At 40.3% G+C, this 27,590-nt stretch overlaps 1 protein-coding gene across 12 annotated transcripts in view; it reads left to right on the forward strand.

The window, feature by feature from the left end:
* ZNF521 (zinc finger protein 521) overlaps positions 1-27,590 on the forward strand; it is a 237,206-nt gene that overhangs the window by 23,499 nt on the left and 186,117 nt on the right. For all 12 annotated transcript variants that reach the window (XR_011737449.1, XM_071804178.1, XM_065831095.2 and 9 more), the window contains one exon: positions 1,098-1,277. Coding sequence is in view for 8 of the 12 variants with exons in the window: in XM_065831085.2 (XP_065687157.1) it covers positions 1,098-1,277 (180 nt within the window). In the remaining 4 variants the exon portion in view is untranslated. The remainder of the gene's footprint in view (positions 1-1,097; positions 1,278-27,590) is intronic.

A 27,590-nucleotide genomic window follows, 5' to 3' on the forward strand; every position in this document is an offset into this window, starting at 1 on the left:
TGCTGGAATGTACGCAACCATTTTTCTTCTGCGTTTCACTTGTACTGTGGTTCCCAAGGAAAAACAAAGCTAAGTGCCAGCTTGCTTTATTAGGGAAGACAGATTGTTTTATTTCTGTCTTTTGAAGGAAGCTTTTAGTAAAGCGGGCAAAAAGTCAAGAGTAGTTAAAGCTACTCCGCTCTTCCTCAGAGAAGGAAAAGTTCTAGACTTTGCATTATGTCACTCTGTGCTGGTTGTCTGCAGAACTGAGGTTGTGCAGCGAGCTGTGTGGCTTCTCTGTGCACAGGGGATGGCGGTGAGACCTCATGTTTCTTCCAGTTTAGAAGCTTCAGCTGGGCTCAGGGCTGCTGCTCTGAGGCTAGAGCCATCCTACTATCCCCAAAATGCTTGTCAGCATGTCACACAGACAAAGCTCTCCTTCTGCACTATACGGGTTTTACAATAGTTTCCAGTTTTCCATGATCTGGCAAATACAGGAACTTTATCAGGCTTGTCTTAAGTCATGCAGGAGTTCAAAGCATGTGTAGCATTTTGACCTAGGGTATAATCTTTACAGGGCTTTGTTTGTGTCAAATAGTGTGGTGATAAAGTACTGGAATGGGTTGTAAAGTCAAGATTAATTTCATGTTTATGTAAATCAAATTTGTTTGTCTTTTAATTCTGGTAATTTCCTGTGAAACGTTGTAGTTAAGAGTGAAAAGAAGTTCCTGCACACTCACTGATTTGGTTTTTCTTTTCATTGAAAACTAATTGCATAGGTGGTTTATCCTTTCTTACAATGATCAAATGATCAAAGCAGCTTCAATAGCTGTGATAAAATTGACAGACCTAACATTGAAGCATGGATGAATTGCTTTAGTGAGAAATGGAACTGCTTTTGTGGGAGTAGAAGGGAAATTCTCCTTTCATTCAGCTTAGAAAAAAAATTCAGGAAAAAGCCTTCTTTGCTTATTTAGCAATAAAATCTACAGTGTGCTGCAGGCTCATGCCATATATGTCTCTTCTCATCACTACCAGAAGAACCTACCTTGATTTTTTTTTCTTTTTAGAGGTTCCCTTCTTAGATGCCTAACATCACGGTCTTGATTTTCTTTCAGACCCTAACTGTGCACTAGAAGACAAGGCAGAAGATGGAGAGGTGCTAGACTGCAAGAAAAGGCCGGATGAAGGGGAGGAGTTAGAAGAAGAAGCTGTGCACAGCTGTGACAGCTGCCTCCAGGTGTTTGAGTCACTGAGTGATATCACAGAACACAAGATTAATCAATGTCAACTGACAGGTAAACAATACTTATCACTTTATGGCTTTGTGCACTGTTATATTTCTGATTCCCATCCTCTGCTTCTGATCTCCCTCCTTTGTTCTCAGTTATTTTATTCCTGCACTTGAATGCTTCAGTGAGACCTTCATAAATTGATTCTGGGACAGGATTATACTGTAAATGGGGCATTAAAAATTTCCTTCATACCGAAGGGTGTATGGGTAATTACTGCATTGTCACTGTATTTAAAGTGTTCGTTAGCTGTCTATGCCTGGCCACTGCATGTACTTTCTAGATTCATACTGTATAGTTTTCCATACTTTGCTTATACACGTATTTTCCTAAGTCACTTGTGAACACAGAAGACGTTTGTAAGTGGGGTTTAGGTGCAACTACTCAATGAATGAATTTGCACAATGGCATGTTGCAGATCTGGGCTGGATGTTGCGTTAGTCTATCTCTTAACTTCAAATGACTGTACAGCAATCAGTAACTGAAAACTGAGAGGAATGAAGCAAATTGTTGGAGGGGAAAATAAAATCTCAGCTTCAGTCAAGGGGCAGAACCAGGTTCTGATCAGATACTGCTGAACTGAGCAGAGCTGGGTGAATGGACCTGTAGCAAATCGGGGTTCCTCTTTGAAGTGACTGTAGAGAGCCCCTCACCTGGGAAACCACATGAAATCTGCTGAAGTAGTTTTGCCCATTAGTTTTAGTAGGTCTTTTGATGGTACGCACTGTAGGTCCAACTAGACTCAGTATTAACAGAAAGGCATTTTTGTATTTTATTAGGTGATACTTTAATTTTAGCCTCTACAGTGTAAAATGTATTTATGTGCAGTGCACTTATGTTAAAAACTTTTCTGTATTATGACTTTGTAAACAAGGAAAGCCATCCTTCTCATTTGAGAACACTTTTGGAAAATGTGCATGTGCTCATGTTTGGAGAGCTTTCTGAGTTATTGATTCCAGTAGATCCATAGGCTAAGTCCTGGCAGGATCACATAAAAGTCGAGCAGCAGTACTGCTCTTCAGGATGAAGTGTGAGAAGAAGGTGAGCAGAAGAGGAATAAGTGGGCAGGAGCAGAAGGAAAGTTGAGAAGTAATGTGGATTTGTCGAATGATTTGGTCCTAACCTCACATTATGGAAGATGAAGATCTGCTGCAGCAAAAAATGTTTCCTTTTATTACTATATCACTTTGCCTTTTCTTGCCTGTAAAATGTTTTTCTAACTAAAGATGCAGTCAGTTCTGCCATTCCCTAATCACTCCTACATACTTTTAGAATGTATTTTTCTATATTGCTCGTGGTTTCTGGCAGTATTGAGATTCTCTCTTGACTTAAAAAAAACTTAATGTTTTTCTCCCCTTTTCTTCATACCTCTCTTCTTTCTTTTGCTCTTTCCATGTTGAAAAATTAGTGGCTTTAGGTTGTCTCTTCCTTCCCTCTCCGAGAAAGCCTGGCCCCTGCCCTGATCCTCTGGATCTTCACTTTCCTGCTTCAGATCCCGTTTATCCATCCCTCTTTTCTCACCTTAATCTGATATGGCTATTTCTCCTTTCTGGTTAGTTGGTTGATGCCCCTCCTCTCCACTTCTACCAAGCAGTTTCTCTGCTTTAAAGCTGTGAGTAAAAGGCACTAAACAGTGCTTGTACAGTTGGGTTGAGAAACTGAAGAAAAGCAGGTGAGGGGAACAGTAAGTAGGAAGAGTCCTGGAACACCACTCCTCAACACAGCAGTTCTGCTGAAGGTTCTGTTGGTAAATGAGAGTGAAAATGGGTATGATGGATTAGTCGATTTGGGATGCATGTGTAAAGGCAGGAATCACAGAATCACAGAATTGGCTAGGTTGGAAAAGACCTCAGAGATCATCAAGTCCAACCCTTGGTCCAACTTCAGCCCATTTACTAGATCATGGCACTAAGAACCATGTCCAATCTCAGTTTAAAAACCTCCAGGGATGGTGAGTCCACCACCTCCCTGGGCAGGCCATTCCAATGCCTGATCACTCTCTTCGTAAAGAACTTCTTCCTAATATCCAGCCTAAACTTCCCCTGGCAGAGTTTAAGCCCATGTCCCCTTGTGCTATTGCTAACTGCCTGGGAGAAGAGACCAGTTCCCACCTGGCTATAACTTCCCTTCAGGTAGTTATAGAGAGCGATGAGGTCACCTCTAAGCCTCCTCTTCTCCAGACTGAACTACCCCAGCTCCCTCAGCCTCTCCCCATAGGTCATGTGCTCAAGTCCCTTCACCAGTCTTGTTGCTCTTCTCTGGACCCGCTCCAGCACCTCAATATCTTTCCTGAACTGAGGGGCCCAGAACTGAACACAATACTCCAGGTGTGGCCTCACCAATGCAGAGTACAGGGGAAGGATCACTTCCCTTGTCCTGCTGACCACACTATTTTTGATACAGGCCAGGATACCATTGGCCTTCTTGGCCACCTGGGCACACTGTTGGCTCATGTTGAGCTTCCTGTCAATCAGTACCCCCAGGTCCCTTTCTGCCTGGCTGCTCTCCAGCCACTCTGTGCCCAGCCTGTAGCGCTGCAGGGGGTTGTTGTGGCCAAAGTGCAGGACCCGGCACTTGGCCCTGTTGAACTTCATCCCATTGGAATCAGCCCATTTTTCCAGTCTATCCAGATCTCTTTGCAGAGCCCTCCTGCCTTCCAGGAGGTCGACGCTGCCCCCCAACTTGGTGTCATCAGCAAATTTGCTGATGATGGTCTCAATCCCCTCATCTAAATCATCAATAAAGATGTTAAACAGGACTGGACCCAACACTGACCCCTGGGGGACACCACTAGTGACTGGCCGCCAGCTAGATGCAGCCCCATTCACCAGTACTCTCTGGGTCCGGCCCTCCAGCCAGTTCTTAACCCAGCAGAGAGTGCACTTGTCCAAGCCATGGGCTATCAGCTTTTGAAGGAGTATATTATGGGAGACAGTGTCAAAGGCTTTGCTGAAGTCTAGATAGACCACGTATGATGTATGATGTTGGAGAATGGGGGAATGAAAATGAATCTTGAAGAAAATCATTAAAGTTCCTAAAAATACCTTTGCCTCTCTTTCAAGGAAACACACGATAGTGAATGAGTGAATGAGATTGGACTGTTGAAAGCTAATGAAGTGAATAAAAACATAAACCTTCTGGACTACCATGTTGAAAAAAAGCCAACTGTCCTCTGTTTCTAAATATAAATGACCAAAAGAAACCCTTAACCTCTCAAGTTGAGAGAGGGGCCTGGATGGAATGGCCAGAGTTGATGATTTTTTCTTTCTCCAGCAAAGAAATGCAGGTAGTTAGTGAGGTGAATTCAGTGCGAGGCCCTGAGCAGCATGTATGGCCTAACACAAAGGATATAACATTTATGAAAACCTCATCCTTTTAGATTATTTTTACTTAATCAGTGACAAACAGTTGACAGCCAGGCAGCTTACCTTTCTCTTCTGAAGCACAATACATATTTGACAAAAATAAAGTTTGCTTTTAGCATTTTAGGAAAGCTCTGGACTCTTGCTTTTCTGCTGGACTTTCACCAGTGCCTTTGGGTGCCATACAAGATGTTTACCAAAATGGAATTTCTTCTATTATATTCTGTTGTTTGGGTCAAATTTGTTCTCTCTGGAGTGGGGAAGAGTGTATCATCTATCCTGATGTATGATCTTTCCAATCTGGATGCCATCTCAAGTACTGAAGTTTCCCAAGTTTTCTGTTAGGCAAAAATGCCAGGACTGCCAGCCTCTGAAGTTCACATCTGAGTTCTGAAGCCCTCCAAAACCTGAGTTTTTAGATGGCTGAGCCAGCTGCAGCTTGTCTGGATTTTACTGAGCTTTGGAGGTGCTCTGTGAGATGCATAGTGAGCTGCACTGCAAGAATGTATGGACTGTGCGTGTTGATCCAGTTGTAGAGTTGTTTTCTATGTAATTATACCAGGTAAAATTAACAGTTATGTCGATGGAATGAACAGGATGACAAACAACTGGTGTAAGACAACCCTTTAGTAAAACAGTGACCATGAAACATGAGAGTTGAGTGTCTTGACTGCCCCTCATTCTACCAACCTTGTAACATGCTTGAGAATGAAGCTTGCCATTGTAGGATCTGTGATTGACACTGGGGATTCTAGTTTCTGCATTTGATAATGCTAGATGTGTTCTTCCGAAGCTTTGACACTTCAGTGGAAGGAGTAAAATGGCTTTATTGAATCTTCATTCTGCACTCTCAACCAAAGACGGGAATGGGGACAGTGGAGCTGGTTTATTAAACAGTGGTCCCAGTCTCTCAAGGTGGCAGTCCCCCCTGCTGTTCAGAGGATAGTGGAAGAAGTTACTTACAACTCTGTGAGATTAAGCTTTCAGGATCTTGGATTTCTGTTCTCTTGCCGATTTTTTTCAAGGGAGAAGAAAAAAGTTCTCTCCAACTGGTTCCTTCCTGTAATTTGTTTGAATTGAACTCATATTCTTTTTCTAGAGGAGGGCATAGCTGCTCTTTCATCCTAATGTATGCACTATTGATCTTTTCAATTTGGGTCTGATCCAGTATCCATTGAAGTCAATGAAAAGATTCCCATTGACTTCAATGGGGGATGGAACAGGCCCTTCATGAGCTATTTAGTAATATTTTTTGCTATCATCTGAAATTCTTGTACTGAAGGTTTCTCTGAAAAGGTGATGATTTATTTATGTTAATTGCTGACAATTGCTGTGATGTTTGTGGAATACAGATAAAGCATAAACAGGAGAAAAAGTCCCAAAAAATTATTTGCAATACTTGTAACCATGGGCAGATGAGATACTAAATTATATTAATTTAGTCATTACAAAAGATTGGCAATAAAATATGGATTTAATAGTGTTTCTCTCTGATGTTGATGCTTTTCTCACTCTATCCTTCCTGCAGCATTTCCATTTAATAACTCATGAGCCACTTGCACACTGTCATCCTCTAAGTTGTGTATCTAAGTAAAGGATCCAATTAGCTTGGCTATGAACGTGATGCCCTTCTAGCATATGTCAGTTTAGATCTCACTGTAGGAATGCACTTGCAGGATCAAATGTGGTGTACTACTGATAAGCCAGCACCTTCTCTGCTTCATCTGCCAAAAGGAAACTTAACCTTTTGCAATGCTGCCATATATGCTGTTGATAGGACGCAATTTGTCAGACAGTTTCCCTCATCTTCTGCTTGATTTATATCTCTTCTTCCTTCACAGTGCTTTGTGCTGTTTATTTCACCTTTCAGTCCAAACCCTCCGGGATTATAGTCTATGAAGTATCCTCTGTATATATAAGAACTCCCTCTCTGCTGACTCACTCTGTGTTCAGAGGCATTCAGCTAAAGCTTACTTCTCTTGAAGATCCTGTATGTCACTTTGGCATCAGAACTCCCACTCATAAGCAGAGCAATACTAGAAAAAGGAGAACAGTATGGTGGTGCCTTGCTTGAAGTCAAAGGTGCATTGAACATGCCAGTCTAGTTGGCTGGTACACAAGATAACCATCCTTCACCTGAATGTCAGTAGACCTAGTGCATGTTACCTGACTTTACTACTGGCCCCATTGGCTTAACAGGCTGCAAAACCTGTCTGTTAGCAGGCTACTGAATCATGTGCAGTCCTAGCTTCAAGGCTAAGGATGTTCTGAGGTAAATATTTGTTTTACCTTTAGGTGAGGGGTGTCAAACTCATTTTCACTGGGGGCCTTATCAGCCCTGCGGTTGCCTTCAAAGGGCTGAATGTAATTTTAGGACTGGTACAAATGTAACTACTATATTTATACAGTCCTAAAATTACATTTGGCCATTTGAAGGCAACCGCAGGGCTGATATGGTGATTAGGTAGACTTAGTTTCATATTTTGGGCTCTAGCTTAGTGCTAGAGCTTTGACAGGTTGAGTATGTCAGGTAGAGCTGAGAGCCATTCATGTTATGCCCTAAGTTGCTGCTGGTGTTGAAAAGGCTCTTAGCTATAGCCGTGTGTTCACCGCCAATGAGGAGCTGCAGTCCTGCTCTCTAGCCCTGCCCAGAGATTCCTCTGGCATATCATCTGAAAATAATCCCAGCAGATATATTAGGGACCAGTTGTTCTGAGTGCTGCTCTCCATCAGCACTGGACTGTCCCTGGGCTGGGAACTTCTAGCTAAGTCAGATTTCTGGGTTTCCAGTTACGACCAAAATTAGTTTTCCTGGCTATCACCCTCCTGTGTGGTTGAGAAACACCTTCTTGCATGTCTAGAAATAAGAGGTTGTGCTACCTAACAGCTTCGCAGACAGCATGCACCATGAGTGATCATGGATTTAACAAATGGGAGGTAATAAGGGATTCCACTATAATGCTTTCCTTCTCTTGCCTTTTTTCTCCTCTTCCTGGTGCCCAGGAATCTACCATCTTTCTGAATGAGTTAGTAATGCCAGGACCATCTCCTTCACTAGAAGACTTGAAAACTTTGCAGGGAATTTTGTCCCAAAGGATGTATGCCTTGCACATTGAGACAACAAGATAAATTTTGTGAACACTTGGCATTGTCTTGCTTTGATATCCTAGCTAGAATTGCTCTTCCTGCTAGCAAAAGAATCCTAGAGCTGACTAAATATATTGCAGATCTTGCCATTGTTTTTTCAGTTTCCACTATCTTTATGGAGAAATGATATGTGGCAGGGCTTCTTGGTCATTTCTGCAGTACAGGGAAAAATCTGAGCTTGATAAAAGTGCTTCTGAGGACAAGGACCCTAAGAAGTTAAATCTATGATGCACCGAAAGCATATTCATCTGCCTCATTGCAGTTTGTGGCACACTGCCAAGCACTGTTTGCCAAGTACAGTTACTTCACTTGAGAGAGTCACCCTGTTTCTCTTGAGAATTCCTGCACCAAAGACTGCATATAGATTTTATATTAAACAGTTATTGAATGAAAGACAAACGGTGCTTGGACTGGAAGCTTGAATTTAGGCCTCTCTTTTTCCCTAAAGGGCTTTCCAGTCGCTATACTACAGAGACATGCTTCTACTTTTCCATTTGCTTTGGACCATGGTCTTCTGACTTCTTTTCCACAAAATGATATTCTGTTTGACTGAGACAGTGAAAGCAGACCCCCTCCTCCAGTTTTCTGTCCCAGCCAATACACATGGTAGCTCAATGCACTTCTTTAAGTTTGGAAGTAATGGACTCGCATCCTTTCAGAAAGATGTGGTCTGGGACCCGTATCTGCAACTCCAAATCTGTGAAATTGGGGAAAAGCAGGAATAGGGAGGTAGCTACAGTCTGTCTTCCTCCAAAGATCAAAATTTTGAATTCAGAGAGCACTGAAAAGCCTGTCAGTGGACTTGGATGTAAGATTTATATGTGTTACAGAATGGCAAAGGCCTGCTAAAATAATAGCAATTTGGAGAATCTGCCATACATAATTTCATATGCAGAACTGCACACTCCAAGGGAGGACAAATGAAGATCTTGACAATTGCATTCTTAGATTTTCATGTCAAAATTCTGTATAAGTACTTCTGTAGGTAGCTTGGTACTGCTGAGATGTGGAGGCAACTTGTATATGCTGGAGGTGAAAGCTATGAAAGTAGGCTGCATAGCCTTCTTGCTGTTCTTCAAAACCACTGTGCTTACTTTGAGAGATCCATGATGAACAGCCAACATGGGCAAAAGAAGCATAAACTCCTCCCCCTTTTGCTTGGAAACCATTAATCTCTGCTCTTGAGACTGTTAATCAGTCATAAAACCAGTAGATCTTTACCTCCTGAATGTTTTAAAAGCAACCTGTTGCACTTTCTGAGTTATCTGTCAGTGACCCCTTGTAAATGAAAGCAGCTTCTGTCTGTATCATGGAACTGTTATTCTTGACTCGGAGAACCCCCATAATAAACCTATGTGTGAGAATTGACTGTAAGTGCCAGAACGCTTGTTCTGCTTGAAGGTGGGAGAGGAAGCAAGTGGTGGTGTCTTCCAAGGGGCTTTGAGTGCTTCCTAGATATCTTTAATGGATATTTTTTCCTCAGTTTTGCTTCTTTTTTTTCCTCTTATTGTAGCCTGATTTTTCCATTACTTAAAAAGGCCAGTGATTCTTTTTAGCATATAATGGCAAGGATAGCTTTTGTTGGCTTATCTTCTGTATGTATCCACCAAGAACTTTACATTGTGTGAACCTGAACTCCCACTATAACAGCAAGATACCGGATCAGAGCTGGTGTCCCTGCACCGGTGAGGACACCGTTGCCTCAGTGAGTACCATGGACAGAGGCTCCTCCAGCCTGGCCCAGGAAGTCCTGGGCTGCAGGAGGAGCCATTCAACCGGAGACTGGAGCTTTCTCATTGACAAAGGGGTTTTGTGTAGGCAGTCCCAGTGCAGGGGTTACCAGGTCTAGTTCTTGGTACAATTGTTTCTCAACTGTCTTTTACATGTAAATAATCTAGCGTCATGTACGGGGCTCTTAGGGCTCATCTTGCAGTAATTCATGCCTTACTGGGCAAATGGAGTATGGCAGCAGAGTTTGACCAAAGTACTGTTACACACACAAGGTATCCATTCCTGTCCAGATCATGAATTCAGTCACCCTGGGACCTGAGCATCACACGTTTGAACCACGCTTTTGATCACTTCTGCTCAAAGCTTTTCAAGTAAATACTCTTTCACTCAAGATAAGGAGTGAATATTGAGGACAACAGTACACTGTTTTGACAGTTAAAAGATCCCATGTACCTGTAATCCAGAATCTGTTATTTCACATGTACTCAGAGGTTTATATAAACAATGTACCTTATTTCAGTGTCTTCTTCCCAAGTCATGCTCAGTAGTAGGGCTTATGGTCATAGTCTAAACTATAACAGAGGACAAGTCCATGTGGTGCTTTTTTTGCATAGGACTGTGAAAGCATCAATTAAATACACCTGACATGCTGTTGTGGGTGAGTGCAATAGCGTTAGGCTCTGGGAGTGGCCACGATAATATTATAAATAGTTCCTCTTCTGCCTTTGCTATTTTGTGGTTACCAAACTAGCTCTGCGTCATTGTCCCTGTCTCCAAGCTCTGACTTGCCTTGCTCCCTAGCTTTTTTAGGCTTAGTTCAAGTGTCTTCCTGGCACTCTGTTGAAAATCTGCCCTGGCTAGATGCAGAATTTTGCTTTATTACACTGACAGTCTGTTGCTCCATTTATTTATAACCATTGCTGGGTGTTATAAAGGTCAAGTCATTTCCTCACAGAGCATTTCCAAATGGGCAGTACAGGGTATCTTTCCATGTTACCATTTGGCTACTGTGTCTTTCCCATTGAGTATTAAATATGCTCTCCCAGTACCTGAGTGACATCTCCTGCCTGTTTCAGAAGAGGGTCCAATTTCTGAGATCTGCCAGGTGATGACATGCGGTAATCCACTGACCTTTTTCAGGCATTGTGTGGAGGACATAACTGGCAGAGCTCATTCCAGTTTTGAGAGAGCTGTACTATAATCACTATTTGATCTATGCAGCTGAAATTCCTAATTCTCATTGTCCAAGGAAGATGGTTGCCTGCAGGGGAGAGAAGGGAGGGGGCAGGGGGAATCATCAACACTGGCACATATGTGAAGAAGAAAAAATAGTCATTACTTACCCTATGATAACTATGCTGCTTCCAATTACTGTTGTAATCAATATGGATCCTGTGGCCAAGCTTGTCTTGCTTTTCACAGTCCTCAGTAATACAGACTTTGAATTGTAAAGCTGCTGCTGGTACAGGGTCACAGCTACCCTGACCTTTACCCAGTACAATGGGAATTCATGTGTATGATTCTAATAGACACACTATTAAAAATAAAATAATGATTGTCTTGCATATATGCACATATATACACCTACAGTCTATATCGACTACAGTGTTTCAGAGAATCAGTTATTGTAAATACCTGTTGTTTATTTTATGCCTCTGTTTTATTGAAATATTTATAATATATTGTCAGTGTATTACAAAATGGATCTTGTTGCCATGACAAATTAGTCTTTTTAAGTGGTGAATTTCCTGCTCCTTCTAAAATAATTTTCTTGAAATACTTGCTGTTTTTATTATTGGTGCTTGCTTTAATTACCATTTTGAAATGAACGGAATGGGAGGTACAACAGATTATCATTACTTATATGTTCAGCAGTTAAATTCATAGCTTGAAAGCCAAATGTAACAAAATGCCCCACAGCTCTTTAACACTTTGCTTAATACAGTTGTAGAAGAACCTTAATTCATGTTTATACAACCAGCTGTAGGGTGTTAAGATTGCTGGGTGATGTGGTGGTTCACTGACACACCAACTATATGGGCTCAGTTTATCCTCCCAAGCATCACCTGGAGAGTGTAAAAAAAGAAATGCTTTTTATGAAAAAAAAAAATTGTTGGAGGGGAAAGATCCTTAAAGATACTCCAGTACCTACCTGGTCTTGGCATAATAACCTGTCTGAGATGGCTGTAAAATCACTTCCATACTATTACTCTTAGTTAGAGGGAATAGGCTTGAGATAAAGAAAAAGCATGACTTATTTCACCCAGGATGTCCTGAGCCGTACCTTGTGCTTTTTGAGAAAGATACCTATTGCATTGAATATTCTGTTGTGGAAATCCATTGTGATATTCAGATGTAGTAATTTAGCCCTTGCACAGGGTGCTGCACCTATGGAAAATTCTGAAACTTGCAGTTTCTTTTTCTAAAGCTCCTCTGTTTTTTACAAGACACCAGATATGTCATTAACTCCAACTGTTTTTCCAAAATGACTGATAGTTGAGGCAAACTCTTAATGTGGACTCTTAATATTCCTAATTTTATTTCCCTGTACTTGTACTAAGAGGTCATAGTCCTTAGCTGGGGATGTCATTTGGGAATGCTGTAGTCTAGCTGAGATCTATGACCTCTTAATAAGCATCAGGAGAAAGAGATGGGGATCATTCTACAACATGCCCTGGGGGTACTTTCCCTTCAAGAAGGCAAACTGGAACTATTCAACTTTTTTCTTTCTTTCAGTTTTTTACCTTCAGGGGTAAATTGATCGATTTGGAGATGATTATTCCATAATCTCTGACTTTTTCTCTTCTGCACTGCAATGGGAACTCCTTGAAGTTTAAAGGGGTTGTGTCTCCTGTGTGCACTGGGGAATGAACCCAAGGAGTTCATGGGGACAGCAGTTCTCTCAGTACTTTTAGTGTAATAGTAGGCAAGTTTGGAACTAAAATACTGTGGGGGTTTGTGTACAGAAAAGGGTAAATTTGTTACTAAATTTGGCTGACTAAGCATGATCACTTCTCTCAATGGATGCATAATTTGATATTTATTTGGGGGGGGAATAAACTGGGGTTTTCCCAGAAGTGACCATGTTTAATAAACGGTGATGGTGAATTGAAGCAAACTATAGGAAGTGACCTAGCAGTTGACTTCTAAAAAACTCAAACCTGACAAAGAGTATTTGAGACGGATTTAATAACGACATGAAATGCTGGAACTTCATCTGTGAAATTTTGGGTTAAATTTACTCTTAAGAATGTTATAAAAATAATGTTGAGTTTATACATGCACAAGTAAAGTTATTTAATATTTTTGTCTGTAATATTTCTGAAACATATAAATTACAGTAAATTATTTTGCGTGTTTGTAAACAAGGAAAGCATACTTTGAGGACAGGGAACGAACTGAAGTGCTTCAAAATGTCTTTTGAAATAGAACCCTCCATAGGATAGTGACCCGGATTGGCACTTGGTTGATATGTTTAATATATGGGAATTCATTTAAAAGTTCATAAAAATACCTGTCACTGGTTTATTGCCTCCCTCACCATGACCAGAACTGGTGTCTCTCGTTTGTTTTACTGCTGGATCCCAGCAGGAAGTGCAGGGTAATGACTGGAGGAAGGTTGGGTGACTCATGCGGGGGAGGCTGGAGAAGGGTCAAGTTTTTCAAGTACTTTGCAAACCTTCTAGCAGCTGTAAAAGCAAAGCAGAGGGAAATTAAACGGCAGTTGCTAATTTACCTTTCTCTGACAAATGTGGGCTTCAGCATGAGTGCACAACACATCAGTTTAACTGTTAACACATAAATTAACATCAATAATTTTTCATATGCATGGATTTATTTCTTATTGCAATTATCTGACTTCAATACATAGCCAGAAGTGATGCTTGGATTTTTGCAAAACACTGAGCGTGTTTAATCTTTCCTGTAAATGCAGTTTCTAAGCAACACATTCTTTGTCCTGAACTGGTTTAATATGTCAATAACCCTAGGTTTCTGTATGATTCTAATTATTCTTCTAAACGGCATTTGAAATACCTAAACCAATTTTAATATTTGCTTTTCCTGTGATGCTATGTTTAGAATATTTTGCATTACAGGGCAATCTTTCCTTCACTAGGTATCTGTGTAGCCTGACTGGAGAATGTTTTTCAATTTATGTCCATCACTTGTTGGCTGTAATCTTTGCATCACCAAAACCAATGGAAATGTCATCATTAAGTTTGTTGAGGGCAGGATTTTTACTTGTGAGTTCAATTTCGCATTCGCTTGTATTATTGCTCTCAGGATTCTTTTCTGTGGCACTCAGATCTCTGCCTTTCCAAGATACTTTATCGTTTCAAAATAGTCAGCGCTTAACAAACTTCCTTCCAAATAGCACTTCCCAAACACCTGCCAGGCTGTGGTGTTTCCTGTGGCAGGTTAGTCTGGAAGGAGAAAAGCTTCCCCTGTCTGCCATGATACCAGATGCTCTCAGGAGCAAAGGCTGAGAAAATGGAAGAATGCAGTTTATCTTATTAAAATTGGCTTCTGCCTCTTCTGTGACCCGCTCCACCTGTCATTGTCTTTGATTTTCTTTTGTTATTTGGCATGCTTATTCTTGCTGCTGAGGCTCCACTTTTCTGTCCTTGTTATCTTTATACTTTCCTGTCTCTTACTGAGTGTTTCTGGAAGTGTCCTTTTATTTCTGTCACCTTTTCCACTATCAACAGGTCGGGTATTGCTGCAGTTTTCCCTTTGCCTGGGAAGGGTGGAGATGATTTTCTCTGGTGCTGGAGTATCCTACTGCTTCTCTCTTTCTCATCTGTTCTCCCTCCTTTTTCACTCTTCACTCTTCTACTGTTTGTGTCTGTTCCTTTTTTTGCCTGTAGGATCTCTAGAATAGTGCTACTACTCCTGTTGGGTGCTTCAGCAAGAATAGCAGACTGAAACTCACTCAGTATCCTTAGTTTTATTCTGCAGCCTCTGCTGGATTTTGTGATCCTTTCTTTAGGAACCAAGGACATAGATGCAATGTGAGGTCTACAGCCCATATTGCTGTTTGCACAGTCATCCATGGCAACGGTCTCATTCTCAATTTGATCACTTTTTGAACACTTTTGTAAATGCTCCAGCTTTTGTGTAATGTTTCTTTAGGAATATGCCATAGTGGATACAACTGACAGTATCACAAGAAGTTCCTGAGTAATAGGAACATTTAACCCTCGTGGCATGGGGCAAAAGAGTGTTTAGTATTCCACAGAGAAAATGTTTTCTGTCAGCTCAATGCAGGCATAGCTGGCCCAAATTTATTGTTGAGAGTAAGTTTGTGTATCCTGAGTTGGCTTCATGAGAGGCCTTTTCTGTTGCATTTCAGTTAATGGACAGTACATGGAGTGCTTAAAATTACTTGTGCAGTTCTTCTCTATGGAAAGATGCCCAATACAAATTAAAGGCTAAATTCTACCTATTGCAAAATTAATAGGCTTGGATACAAAATCAAAGAGAATCTCTGAATTTTGTGAGTACTACAGACCTTTTCATATGATGTTCTGAAACCACACCTCCGTTAGTGGATCTGATGCTGTGAGGGTGGTGAAAGGGGCTAACAGATGTATCTGATTAATAAATACATGTTCAGTCTGTCAGTATTGTTCTTTGCATGTTGGGCAAACCTTGTATTTCATATACCTGTAAGAACACACAGTGCCTTTCATTCTTTATGCTCCAAATCTTTTTTTTGCAACTATTTATCTACAATACCATGAAATGTAGCCAGCTTTGCAGAAGACAGCAGCTAAGACCCTTGAGGCATAGTTGGGGGAAACAGGAAACTCTGGCCAAGAATAATGTGGCAAACCTCCCGCTCTTGTGCAAAATGCCACAGGATCTCTGCTGTCCGCAAAAAGCAGATTGCACTGCAACTTTTGAGATGTGAATGGGTGGATTATTCCACACATGCATTGCCAAGAAAATAGCCATTTTGCAGGTGAGTAGTACCCATGGGAGTTCCGTGTTTCGGAATGGTATGACTCCTCTTTGTCACTCCCTCGTTTCAGAGGTGACTGACAGCACAAACTCTTTTCACAAACACTGAGGGAGCCTGGCCCCGATAACCCAACCGGAGCTGTAGAAACTGTTCCGCATGCGAGGGCTGTCAGTCCCACACAGTTCGGAATCGTGGGGTCGAGGGAGCGGCTCAGGGTAGTGTTTAACCCTCAAGTCATACCCTGGCCCTCCCTCTCCTCCTTACCTCTGTTCTCTGGGAGCTCTAGCACAATATTTTGACTTGTGAGCCCAGAGGGTTGACTGTGTGGCAGACACTTAAGGTAATTACGGGCTTACTTATACATTTTACTGTCAAATTACGTAATTTTCGGTAGAGGGCATAATGTATGCTTTCTAATACACACTTGTTCAGGCTTGGGGTTCTGCCTCCTATTAGATAGTTTAAAAATCAAACCACGTGTTGTAACAGACTCCGGTACAATTGCCATAAAATTTTTGCAGCATTCCTCCCTTTCCTACCGTTCCTGCTCCAGCAGGGGGATTGGACTAGATGATCTTTTGAGGTCCCTTCCAATCCCAAACATACTGTGATACTGTGATAGCATTCTAGGATATATAAATATAGGATGCTCTGTGGAAGAAAATTTCAGATTTGAAATCTTTTACTGTAATACGTGGGATGTGTTTACTAAACTGTGGAAGCTATGAGGGATACAGGAAATGTTGTGTATTGAGGTAGTCAGTATGCTCTTAGTGAATCGAGACATGGAATAATCATTCTTTCATCAGCCAAATGTAGTAAATGTGGTTTGCAATCCAAATGTTGTTTGCATAGTTTATAGACTTGCCAGCTATTCTCTTAACAATGAATTATATAGTCTTATCAGAACTACATGCCTCCTTCTGAGGAGGGGGAGTGGGAAGAACAGAGAACAACAACTTTTACGAACAAATGCAAAATTAATTATGTTGCTATTGACTGAAAATAAGATTTGATTACACATTGCAATTGTATTTGATGACACTGGAACTGAAGAAATTTTACTTTCAGTGTAAAAATGGTTCTCAACATATCCTCTACTCCTGTGGAAGTGTCTTTTTTTGAATGGAAAACAGACACCTTTTTTCAGCAAGCATCTTTTTCTATGAAAATATATTGCAAGCTTTGACTGGCTCTGAGTTGTTCAATATAGTAACCTCTCATCCTCTCTCTCCTTTCTTACACATCACTTAAATGCTAGATAAAAGAATCTTTCTTACTGCTTCTCAATAAGCAGTTAAATCAGACTGAAAGAAGAGTCATTGTGAGTTAATCAGATTGCATACTAGCTTTAGGGACATGGCTCCAATACAGAACTCTTCAGTTGTATTTTCTATAATAGTGTTTGACTGTCAAGGTGTTGTATGTTAAAATTCCAGTATAATTATGTTGTATGTTTCAATTAAAAATATACTTTGCAATTAGCATTTTTGCTAGCCTTTCATCTGTGAGAAACATGAACGGTTGTCCCTTTTCCTTCCCCTTTTCCTTTTCCTTTTCCTTCCCCTTTTCCTTTTCCTTCCCCTTTTCCTTTTCCTTTTCCTTTTCCTTTTCCTTTTCCTTTTCCTTTTCCTTTTCCTTCCCCTTCCCCTTCCCCTTCCCCTTCCCCTTCCCCTTCCCCTTCCCCCCTCTCCCTCTCCCTCTCCCTCTCCCTCTCCCTCTCCCTCTCCCTCTCCCTCTCCCTCTCCCTCTCCCTCTCCCTCTCCCTCTCCCTCTCCCTCTCCCTCTCCCTCCCCTCCCCTCCCCTCCTCTCCTCTCCTCTCCTCTCCTCTCCTCTCCTCCCTCTCCTTCTTTTCCTTTACACCTGTACATCATCTCCTGGATCAAAGATGTATATATTTTTGTATGTGAATATCTACACTGGTGAAATGCTTCTAAAATAACACGTGTAATGTTATATTATTGTATAAGTAACGACTGTAGCATTCCCCTTTTCCAGACCTTATGAACATCATCAGATGTACAGTATTTTAAGAAACAGTAAGCCTATCTGTGCAAAATGCCTGCAGGATCTCATACTTTTCCCCCATTTCTACTTTTTTTTAACATAGATCTGGCTGAGATTTATGTAGTTCATTTGAAGTTCATGCAGTGAGTGGATTAATCATTCAAAGATGGATAGCTAAATAAAGTTACTTTACCTTAAGATTTGCAACTCCAAAACTGATCTCATAAAATGAGTCCTCATATGTTCTTTGGCACAATTCTTCTGTACTCAGTCTGCAGTGTTTTCTGTGAGCTAGAGCAGGAAAGAGGAAATAATAAAATTCCTATTTCCAGTCTGAGGTATGCCTGGCGACTTTTTTCCTCCCTGATATTTAAGATTAAACTCATTCACTAAGCCTGCTTTCTTAGCATTACCACAAGTACCACTGTTTTCTCTAAGCTGAGGAATCATAAAGAAATTATTCCCAGACTGAAAGCCAGTAAACTTCAGACTAGAATTTACCTTTACAGACAAAGGTAAGTAATTTCACAGAATATTAACCTTCCCCACATTGCCTTGTCATTCAAGGCCACATCTTTCTAACTTCTTGTATCCCCTCCCCCCTTTTCATTTGTTTTTAACATTTCCTACCTTTCTTCCTTCCTATATTACATTTGCTGACAATATGGAAGACTCTTGTCCTGGTGGAAAGGGAAATTATGCAACTGTGTGTTTGATCTACTGTTTTTTTTAAAAATAACTAAGAGTAGTAAAAATCTGAACATCAGCAACTGATGTTTCTCACTTTTAGGGCTCTTGTGTTGTGATTATTTGCCTCTTCTTTTAGAAGATTCATAAATAAAAGAATAGACATGTTTATTCAATACAGATTTGAGGAAGAAACTGAGGAAATAATTCTACTTGATTGCCAACAAGGAAATTAATGGAGGCCATTGCTCCCTCAGGAAGAAAATAGGTTTAAAGTCCACTCATTTCTTCCATTGTTAAGCCATGAGTAGATTTTAAGCTATTTAAAATTACTGATCCTGAAAAAACAACCTACATGGAAAAGGTTCAGAGAGTGCAGAGTTGAAGGTGGAGGGTTCCAGGTGAGAGCAGATGAGTTAGACAAATTATCATCGCATTTCATAAGTAATTACTTACTGGCAGAATCCTCTGCTTCATGTAGATAATTAGTAACTTTGATGTTTTCATCCAGATAAAGGCATACAGCACTTTTCTTTTTTTTTAAATTTTTTATTAATATTGAACTTCCATTTTGCAGAGACTGGTAGAAATACTGAGTGTGTCTCTCTTAAATCCTGTCTGTCTGGGGTTTAAATCCCAATGTGACAGTGTATTTTTGCCTTGGGCCTTTAATGTATTTATGCTCACAGTGTCTCAGTAAGGTTATGAAGATTTACAGGTACTTAAAAATTAAATAAAAAATAGAACTTAATTGCTTAAGGTGAGATATACATGCTTGCATCCAAAGTTGTGATCCTGAAATGCTCAGCTGTTGCCTCCCCTAAAAGACACCTTTCTGGCACACTTCAGACAAGAATTTATCTTTACAGGCAAAGGTAAGTAATTTCACTGAATATTAACCTTCTCCACATTGCCTTGTTTTTTTGACCATCCCACAATCTAATGCATTCCAGTACTTCTTCCAGGCCATCCAGGAATGACATTTTTGCATACAAGGTGAAATGGTATACCAGGGAATTGTTAGTCAGGAATGCTGCACTTCCAAATTTGGGACATTGAGATGCACAGCTTATTCTGTAAGAAAAAGCAACACACATGAAAAATACAAGGATAATTCTACCTTGTCTGTTCAGGTTGTTCTAAAATAGCATCATGAGGTTCAGGTGCAGGAAAATGCTGCAGGAGATCCTCTGTTAGAGCCATGAGGAATGGAGTGTGTGAATAGGAGGTTCTTTATTTAGTGGTGTTGCATTTCTCACTATTCTTTGTCCCTTTCCACTTGGCTTAAATGGGAAATAGGAGTACATGGCATTCCAGGATGAAATTACTAGTACAAGGCAGACCTACTAATTTAATTGGAATTACAAACCAGCCTTTTCCTTATGCTAGTTATATTGTTACAGAGAAGCAAGTCATGGTCCATACATATACCACCCACCACTACCACAATGGATTTCCATGTATAGCTGTAATAGTACTGAACTGGTTTGCATGTTGTTGTTTTCCCGTGACAGATTATACCATTGCATTTGGGACAAAAAGTGAATTATTGTGACTCTGAATTTATGCTTTGTGGAGCCTGGCTGGGAAGTAAGATCTGAGAGTATAAGGCTTGCACCAACAGTGCTTTGCTACAAGGCTGTATCTTGATCTAAGCTACTGGGTCCCATCCATCAAAGCTTCCATGTGAGAAAGCATTTTCTGGGAATCTTTTTGTATGAAAAGTATAGCAAGTCCTTAAACAAATTGCTGCTATTTACAGAATTGTATTCAGAAGTCTATGTTTTATTTGAGATCTCAAATACCGACCTGTGCAACTCCAAAGTAAAGGATGAGTCTTTAAAGATTAGAGGGCAACATCTGTTAACTCTGGCTGTTTTGCATGCCTATATACCATATAAATCTGTTCAAATGATTTGAAAATAGGTATACATAGAAGTATACCAAACATTTAGTTTACTGACCGTAATGTGCTACTAATTGAAGTGAGATTATGACTTGCAAATGGATCTCCAGCCGAAGTAATTTTGCAGGCGTGTAAAATGTCTTCTGTGGAAGAAATAAAAGGATGGGAAATCATCTAAGTAAGGTGAAGTGCAGAACACGATTTCTAAAATCTTTAATTGCTGAATAAATATCTGAATAGTTGAAAGGATGCAGAGGTATCTGAGACCCATGTCACTTTGCACTGAAAACTAACACAACAGTCCTCTGTTTGTCTGCGCTTGTCACTGCTCCAGTTTAATTTCTGAAACTTAGAAGATTTAAATGTTGACATGAATAAGTGTGACCAGACAAAACAGTAAAGAGGATCATATCTCTGTGCTTTTAAGTGATGCTGGAAGCACAACTAGCATCCAAAATGAGGGAACAGAACTCTGGATTTCAATGCAGATACTTCAACATACACAAAGATTAACATTTTCTCTAAAAGTAGTAGTTAGGTATTACTGTGGCAGCCTTCTGCAGCATTTTATTTGTGGTTACTTATTGGTGTTCGCTAGAGCAAGCAAAGAAGTAAATACATGAGGAAAGGACCTTATGCTCAGTGTAATAGTCATATTAATTTGGGAACCTAAGCTGAATCTGTTCAGAAGCCCTTAGTTCATAATACACATCTCTACTGAAGTACAGGAAGGCTGAGCACAAGCAAATAATGGACATTCAAGGCCCTGTATTGCTGATGTTACCCAGAATTTTCTGTTGTGGTCTGTATGTCGGAACGGAGGAAGGTGATGAAGAAGAAAAGCTTATTGCACAGAATGGAGTAGAATGGATCTCAGATTTTTGCAGTAGTGAGCAGTAACTGTGTTATGTCTGTAATGTGTGGTATAATGCCATGCAAAGATAGTTTAGCTCTCTAAGTAGGAGAGTTGTATTAACTTGTGAGCAAACAACTTCTTTTTCTCAGGATGCTGCTTCAGTTCCAGGGCTGGCAAGTTCATTCCCCAGAAACTTGGGTGTTTTATGTTTGCTTTAATGCACAGTGTGGATGTGCCAAGTCTGTATTTGATTTGCAAAGGACAGAAATGTACTGGTTTCCACTTAACTTGGTTGTTGATGTTGTATGTTGTGTGCACAGTGTGACAGTCCTTTCACAGAGTCAGATCCTTGAAATACACATTTCTGTAGGAAACAGTACTTTCACACCTGTATCCTCTGAACTTGGCAAGTGACTGAATCGAGGAGATAGAGGCCTTCGATCGCTGAAGGCAGAGGTGTACTTAACTTCAAATGTATTGCTCAGCCTGTTGAATTTGTCTGTTCACTATCAGCCTGCTCTAAGTTACAGGAGTGTACAGGTACCTTTGAAGAGGGGGAGAGAGTTTGATCTGTTAGCAGTACTTCTGTGTCACGCCCTCATTACAATGTGTTTCATTTCATATTCCATTCTACCTTGTTAATTTGATCCTGTCAGTAGTTAAAACTAGGTAATTTGATCCAGAAACGATGTGAATCATCTATGGAGAATTGAAGCGTACAGAAATTTAACATGAGAGACCTGTCTTCCACCTGTTTTTTCTGCACCAGTATACAGTGACCCTAGAGAAGTTAAACAAGGAATTTTCTTTTGAAAGGGAAGGCAGAAATTCTGCATGATATTAAGGAGAAAAGAGCCTCGGGGAGGATCTTTCGATCACTGTGAGCTGACAAAATGCTGCAGAGCAGCACAGTCCACTTTTAGTGTCACATTGAAGAATGGAGACACGGTTCAAGGGTGTGCTATTAGTATCGCCATCCCAAACTTGGAAGTGTACATGTGATGGAAAGGACCCTGCTGTAGACAGCTAGATCAGCTGCTGAGTGCTAGTAACTTGAGAATACTAACAGGTCTTTTCTTGAGATCTTATTAAAGATAAGGTTCAAAAAAATATTGAGGAGAGTCAAATCATTGATTTCTTTATCATTATTTTTAAGCTGAAGCACACCAACTGCTTTTTAAATAAAGAAAACAAAACCGAAAAAGAATAACTTGGTGAAATACAGGCATTGCTGCCATCTTTATTATTATCCTGTGCCTCACTCAGGTGGTGTTCACAGTTATGGACTACTATCAGACTTATGACTTGGACATCAACAGTGCTGATGAGACAGGGCTTTATAGAGCAGACTCACACAGCCCTCTGCTTCAGAAATGAAGTGATTGCAGGCCAGGAGAAATGAAAAGGGAGCATTACATTGCTTCCCACTGTAAATGTGATCTGGACCAACAAGCTGCAACCTGCACTGACAAGAAAATTAGCCTTGACACTGTATTTTAAAGGGGAAGAGGATTTTGGGGGAAGATGTAAGGCAGTATCCCTTTGAAAGTGTGGGGGCTTGCCATGTTATCAGAGACATGGTGAAGCTCTGGAGTGGGAAACAATAGAATAGTTCTAGTTAACAACTTTTTGTGGCATCCATGTGTCATTCATCAAACTTGCCTTTTGTGTGCCTGAAAACAGAACAAACAAAGGAGATGGTCGCCTACATAGTTCGTCGCAATGAAGTAGATAATCTTGGTTCACTGAGCAGAATATAGAAACAAGTCATTCTTGATGGCATATGCCATAATGAATGCTTGATTTTGGATGTCGGAGGAGTATGTGCCCCCTGCCAAAGCCACACTGTGTGAGTATGACACCTGCCGCTTCCATGACCGGAGAGACTGAGAAAAACATTTTAAGGGAGGAAGTCTTGATGGCATGTCAAGGTGGGCACTTATAGACTGTCATGACAAAAAGCTCTGTGTGAGAACAAATAAATACATGAGCTTGTTTTTTCAGTTTATAAAACTGTGTTTGCCAGGGATCATAAAAATGGGAGCAGTAATTAGGATCAGTAGGTAAATGCTATTTGAACTCTCAGCAATTATTCCCTACCTCAGCTACAGCTTTCTTCAGTGTTTTCTTTCCTCCTCTAGCACCTTTCAGCCAAAACACAACCCACACCAAATTGGCCCTGCAGCATCAAAGCTGACAAATCTAAACTGTGATAAAATAAGGGAAATGAGATTTGTGCAAGTGGAGATTTTACTGAGGGCACCTGCCAGCTTTTTGGGACCTAACCGGAGGAGTATTCTCTGAGTAGAGCACCTCAGGAAATCTGCCCTCTGTCATGTATAGGCCCCAGTTTAAGTAAGACTAGTGGATAAGAGCAGCACTGTAACCTATGGCTTGAATCTGAGGGTCAAAGTGGATGACAAGACACAGAACAATTATATTCCCTGTACAAAACCATATTCAGTAATGGCATTTCTGCATCTGTCATCAGCTGACGTTTGAAGTACTCTAAAGATGAAATTCTGTAGGAGAATATAAAGGTAATCTATACTTCAGTCTATGCATTGAACCATGAGAGAGCCTCTGACATCACACAAGAAGGTTGTTTGGCCTTGGCTTTTCCTGTAGAGCCCAAAATGTGGAAACCCAGCAGGATCACAGCACAACACCACAAAATTCAGGCATGTTTGCTCCTCTGGAAAGAGTCCATGCAGTCTTTGTGTGCCTCTGGGAACTAACTGTGTCTCACTGGCAGTACGCTGGACTGGGTGTTGGATGGATTGTCTTCACCTAAATCTTGGTCCTCGCAAAACACACTTAAATAATTCAGTGTCATTGACAAATCGGAAGAATGTCAGTCTGACGGCCATGTCTTCATGTACACAGTCACCAGGAAGGGTGATATCAAGGAACTGTGTGGCACCCCACAAGAAAGCACACTTGGGTGAGCAAGCAGTAGTCATCTTAGGAGGAAAACAATACATGGAGTCACTGCATGACTCCATACATTATTTCCTCTGTGCCCGTGGGACCACAGATGAGTCAGCAACAGTTCATGGTTTGTAGTAACAAAAGTAGCTGACAATTGTAACAAAATCAGTATGGATGCTTGGTTCCCATCCAGGGCCAGCGGGAGGTTCTCAACCAACAAAGCCCATGCAGTCTAGTCTATCAGGACATCTGTTGCTTATGAAGGGAGTGATGTAAACAAAGAACAGCCCTTTCTTCTTGTTTTATCTGCTCAGTAACAATGTGATGCCTTGTGAACTATAAACATACAGTGTCTGTTAGTTACTGGATTTGGTGCTGATTATACTGCTGTCAGATAGGAAGTCTCCTCTTTTAAGATATTTGCATTATTGGAGGAATAAAGGTTGGGAGTGGACCTTGCATCACTGAGTTGATCAGCTGTCTTAGGGTATGATACCACTGATGTCTGGTTTTCACACTCCGTCAACAGCATAATTTTGGAATATCTCCCTCACGCTGTAGAGCCTGTTCTGAAGGACAAAAAGCCACAACTATACTGTGCCACAGGGAGGCTGCGGAAGAGACTGAGGCTGTCACCAAAATGTCCTTGCAGGAGCAGGGTATTTTAAAAATAAAACTTCCAAAAGATCATGGGAAGCAAGTGATGCCATATTGCAGAGAAAAGGTCTCTCCCACCTAGTGGAAAAAGTCTGTTCCTGAACTCCTGATGTTGTGATTGATACAACCCTCTGGGTATGGGTGAACGCTACCACCAGGCACACAGCCACAGAGTAAAACCTTCCCTCCCACGTGTTATGCAAATTGTGGCCAGTCTCCCGTTTCTCCGTAAGACAAGGAAAATACCTCATAAATTAATTTGTGCTTCAAAGAGAAGGATTAAATCCTGCTCAGTTCTGCCAGACAAACAAGTATAAGACTCTTCTCAAGCCCCATCTCAACTCTTGTGCCCAAAGCGAAGAGCACCATGATCTTGAGACGGTTGAATGTTACCTTCAGTGTTTGTGTGTGAGTCCCTGTGGCCCCAGTAAGACTTCTGCTCCTGCAAGAGCAGGGAGTACGGCCTTGTCTCTGTGGCAGCCCTCAGTAGCAGTTAGGATTTATTCTAATTAGTGGGGTCTCTAGTAGGAATTATTCTACATTTCCCAAATACATAACCAATGAGTTCTGTTGTTAGTTCGTTGTTCTGTTTTAATAGGGGTTTCAAACATTTCCTCTAGGCTTTCAGAGGAGTCTAGTGCATTAGTCAATATTTTAAGCTGTACTCGCCATTGCATTCTTTCTCATCCAAACACCTTTTTGGTTATTGTGTGTACTCATAAACTACAGACAGCATGCAGTACATAGATTTGGCTGCTTTTCCATAGCCACTCTCAAAATTGTAAGCAAAATTGCTTTTCATTTTGCCTGACAGCCAGTTTTAATTTTATTCATCATTTTATCAGATTATAGAACATTTCTGTTGCTTGCATCTGTCTTCTGACTGCTTTCTTCTCTCTTCCTTTTTACCCCCATTATGTTTATGCTGAAAATATGAAAACAACAATAAAAAAGAGACCAGTAATAGCATCTTGCAGTAAAAAGGGCTTATTAAAAGGATATTTTCTGCCTGGGTGAAAAAATTCCTTGGAAATATCATAAATACTTTATAACACACAGAGCTACACTTTTATTGTCCTCAGAAGTTGATTGTCTAGATAAGGCATTTGGAAAAACAAAACAAAAAAACAACCAAGCCACATTTTAAAAAAATAAATAGGTGAGTTTTCTTCACAATCCAATTAAGCAGATTCCAGATGAAACATCAAAAAAGGATTAAGTAACCACACAACAGGTGAGAGCATTTCAAATCAGCCAGATGACAAAGCAGATACACTTTCATTTTGTAGAAAAATTGCTAATACTGTAATATCCAATGGACTTGGTTTTATTACATGTTTACAGGGCTTTTCATTGTGGTCTCAGCAATATGAAGAGCTCTACAAGCATGCAATAAAAACTGAGCAGACTTGGTGTTAGCACTATTCAGTGGTGCCCCTCATAGCGGGGAACTTCTGTTTAAATAACCACTGAAGGTTTGTGGTGTGCTCCCTAACCTTGGATTCTAACAATGAGGAGCAGAAGGAGGATCTTTCTAGTAAAGTTTTTAGATCATGTTTTGTTTTCTTTTCTATAAGTACATAAAGTCTTCTATTTAAGATATCCAAGATTTGCTGGTAAGGATGATTCATAACTGAAGTCCAGTTTTCCTTTGGGATTAGGCACCAGTGTTTGTTTTTTGTTTTTCTAGCATAGCAACTGAATTTCATCATTCATTTTGTCATTTAGCAATAGAAGACAACTTCACCAAAGAAGCTGACAGTACAAATAAAATTGGAAGTAAATGGAAGCCATATGTTGTTACTATAATTTCCAAGGTTAAGAAAAAGCTATAGTTCAGGCTATATAATTTTTAGTATAAAGAGAACTAAACTTTGTTATCAATAGCCTTGAGTTTTTAGGGTTCTTTAAAATAGTTATTTATTTTGTTAATGCTAGTTTGAAGAACACATGCCCACAGTGTTCAGAGCAAGGTTGTTGCCTGGCAGTAATCCATTTCTTAACTTATGTACAACTGTGGAGTTATTAATGCTAGTCAGGTTATGTGCAAGGATTCAGGAAAATTCTTTATTCCTCATTGACTCCTGACAGTTATTGTACCTAGGAACTGGGTAACGTGTTCTGAAGTGAGCAATTATGGAAATGTTTACTTCACTGGCTGCATGTAAATGTGTGCAGAGAATGTACCAGAATTTTTCCTTGGGGGTATTTAATTCTCTCCAGGGCAATGAAAATCAAATGATTTCTTTTTTTTTTTTCCCTACTTTTTTTTTTTTTTCCAAAGCTTGGATTTTTTTATTTTTTTAAGTGCTATAATGCAGCTGAATAATGATGAATGCAGTAGACAGAAAAGAAATATAGAGAGAACTACCAACAGATCTGGAAAACAAATTTTAAGGTGGAAGCTAAAACAAAAAAAGGAAAAAAGGGGGTAGGGAGCAAGGGAAGGCTTGCGACAGATACAGGTTTGCTGGAAAAAGGATATAAAATGGATATGCTAGTATTCAGGAGTAGTACAGTGCATGTAATACATCTGTTTTTTAGGAACATAAGCGATTGGTTCAGTATTGTTCACATCGGAGGGCATCACATTTGCTTGTTAATTAAATGCAGTACCAGTGCCTACTGTCCCTGAACAGTTGGGGAAAAAAATCCCAATATGTATAAGTATCTGAAATTTCTATAGTTGCATGTGGATCTCATGCAAATTACAACTGGATTGCTACTGCTGGTTTTTAGTGCCTCTCCCGTAGTATTTCACCACTACTTCCATGTAGCCATTCAGAAGAGGAAACTGATTTACAAAAAAGGAATCTGGGCAAACATATAGCTTCAAGGAGAAATTGAATGGGATGTTTTGATCGCTGAGATTTTTTTAAAGCCAAGCCATTCTGCAAATGTACATTAAGGTCATATATAAGCAGTTTGAACTGAAATCCTGGAAAATCTTATGTATTATGTAACCCGTGCATGAATCCAAACTGAAAGTGTACTCAGCACTGAATGCTTGCCAAAGGGAAACTGAATCTAGTTTTTTGGGCTTTCTGAATAAGATTCTTAATTATATCA

Source organism: Patagioenas fasciata, chromosome 2 (assembly GCF_037038585.1).
Source record: "Patagioenas fasciata isolate bPatFas1 chromosome 2, bPatFas1.hap1, whole genome shotgun sequence".
NCBI lineage: Eukaryota > Metazoa > Chordata > Aves > Columbiformes > Columbidae > Patagioenas > Patagioenas fasciata.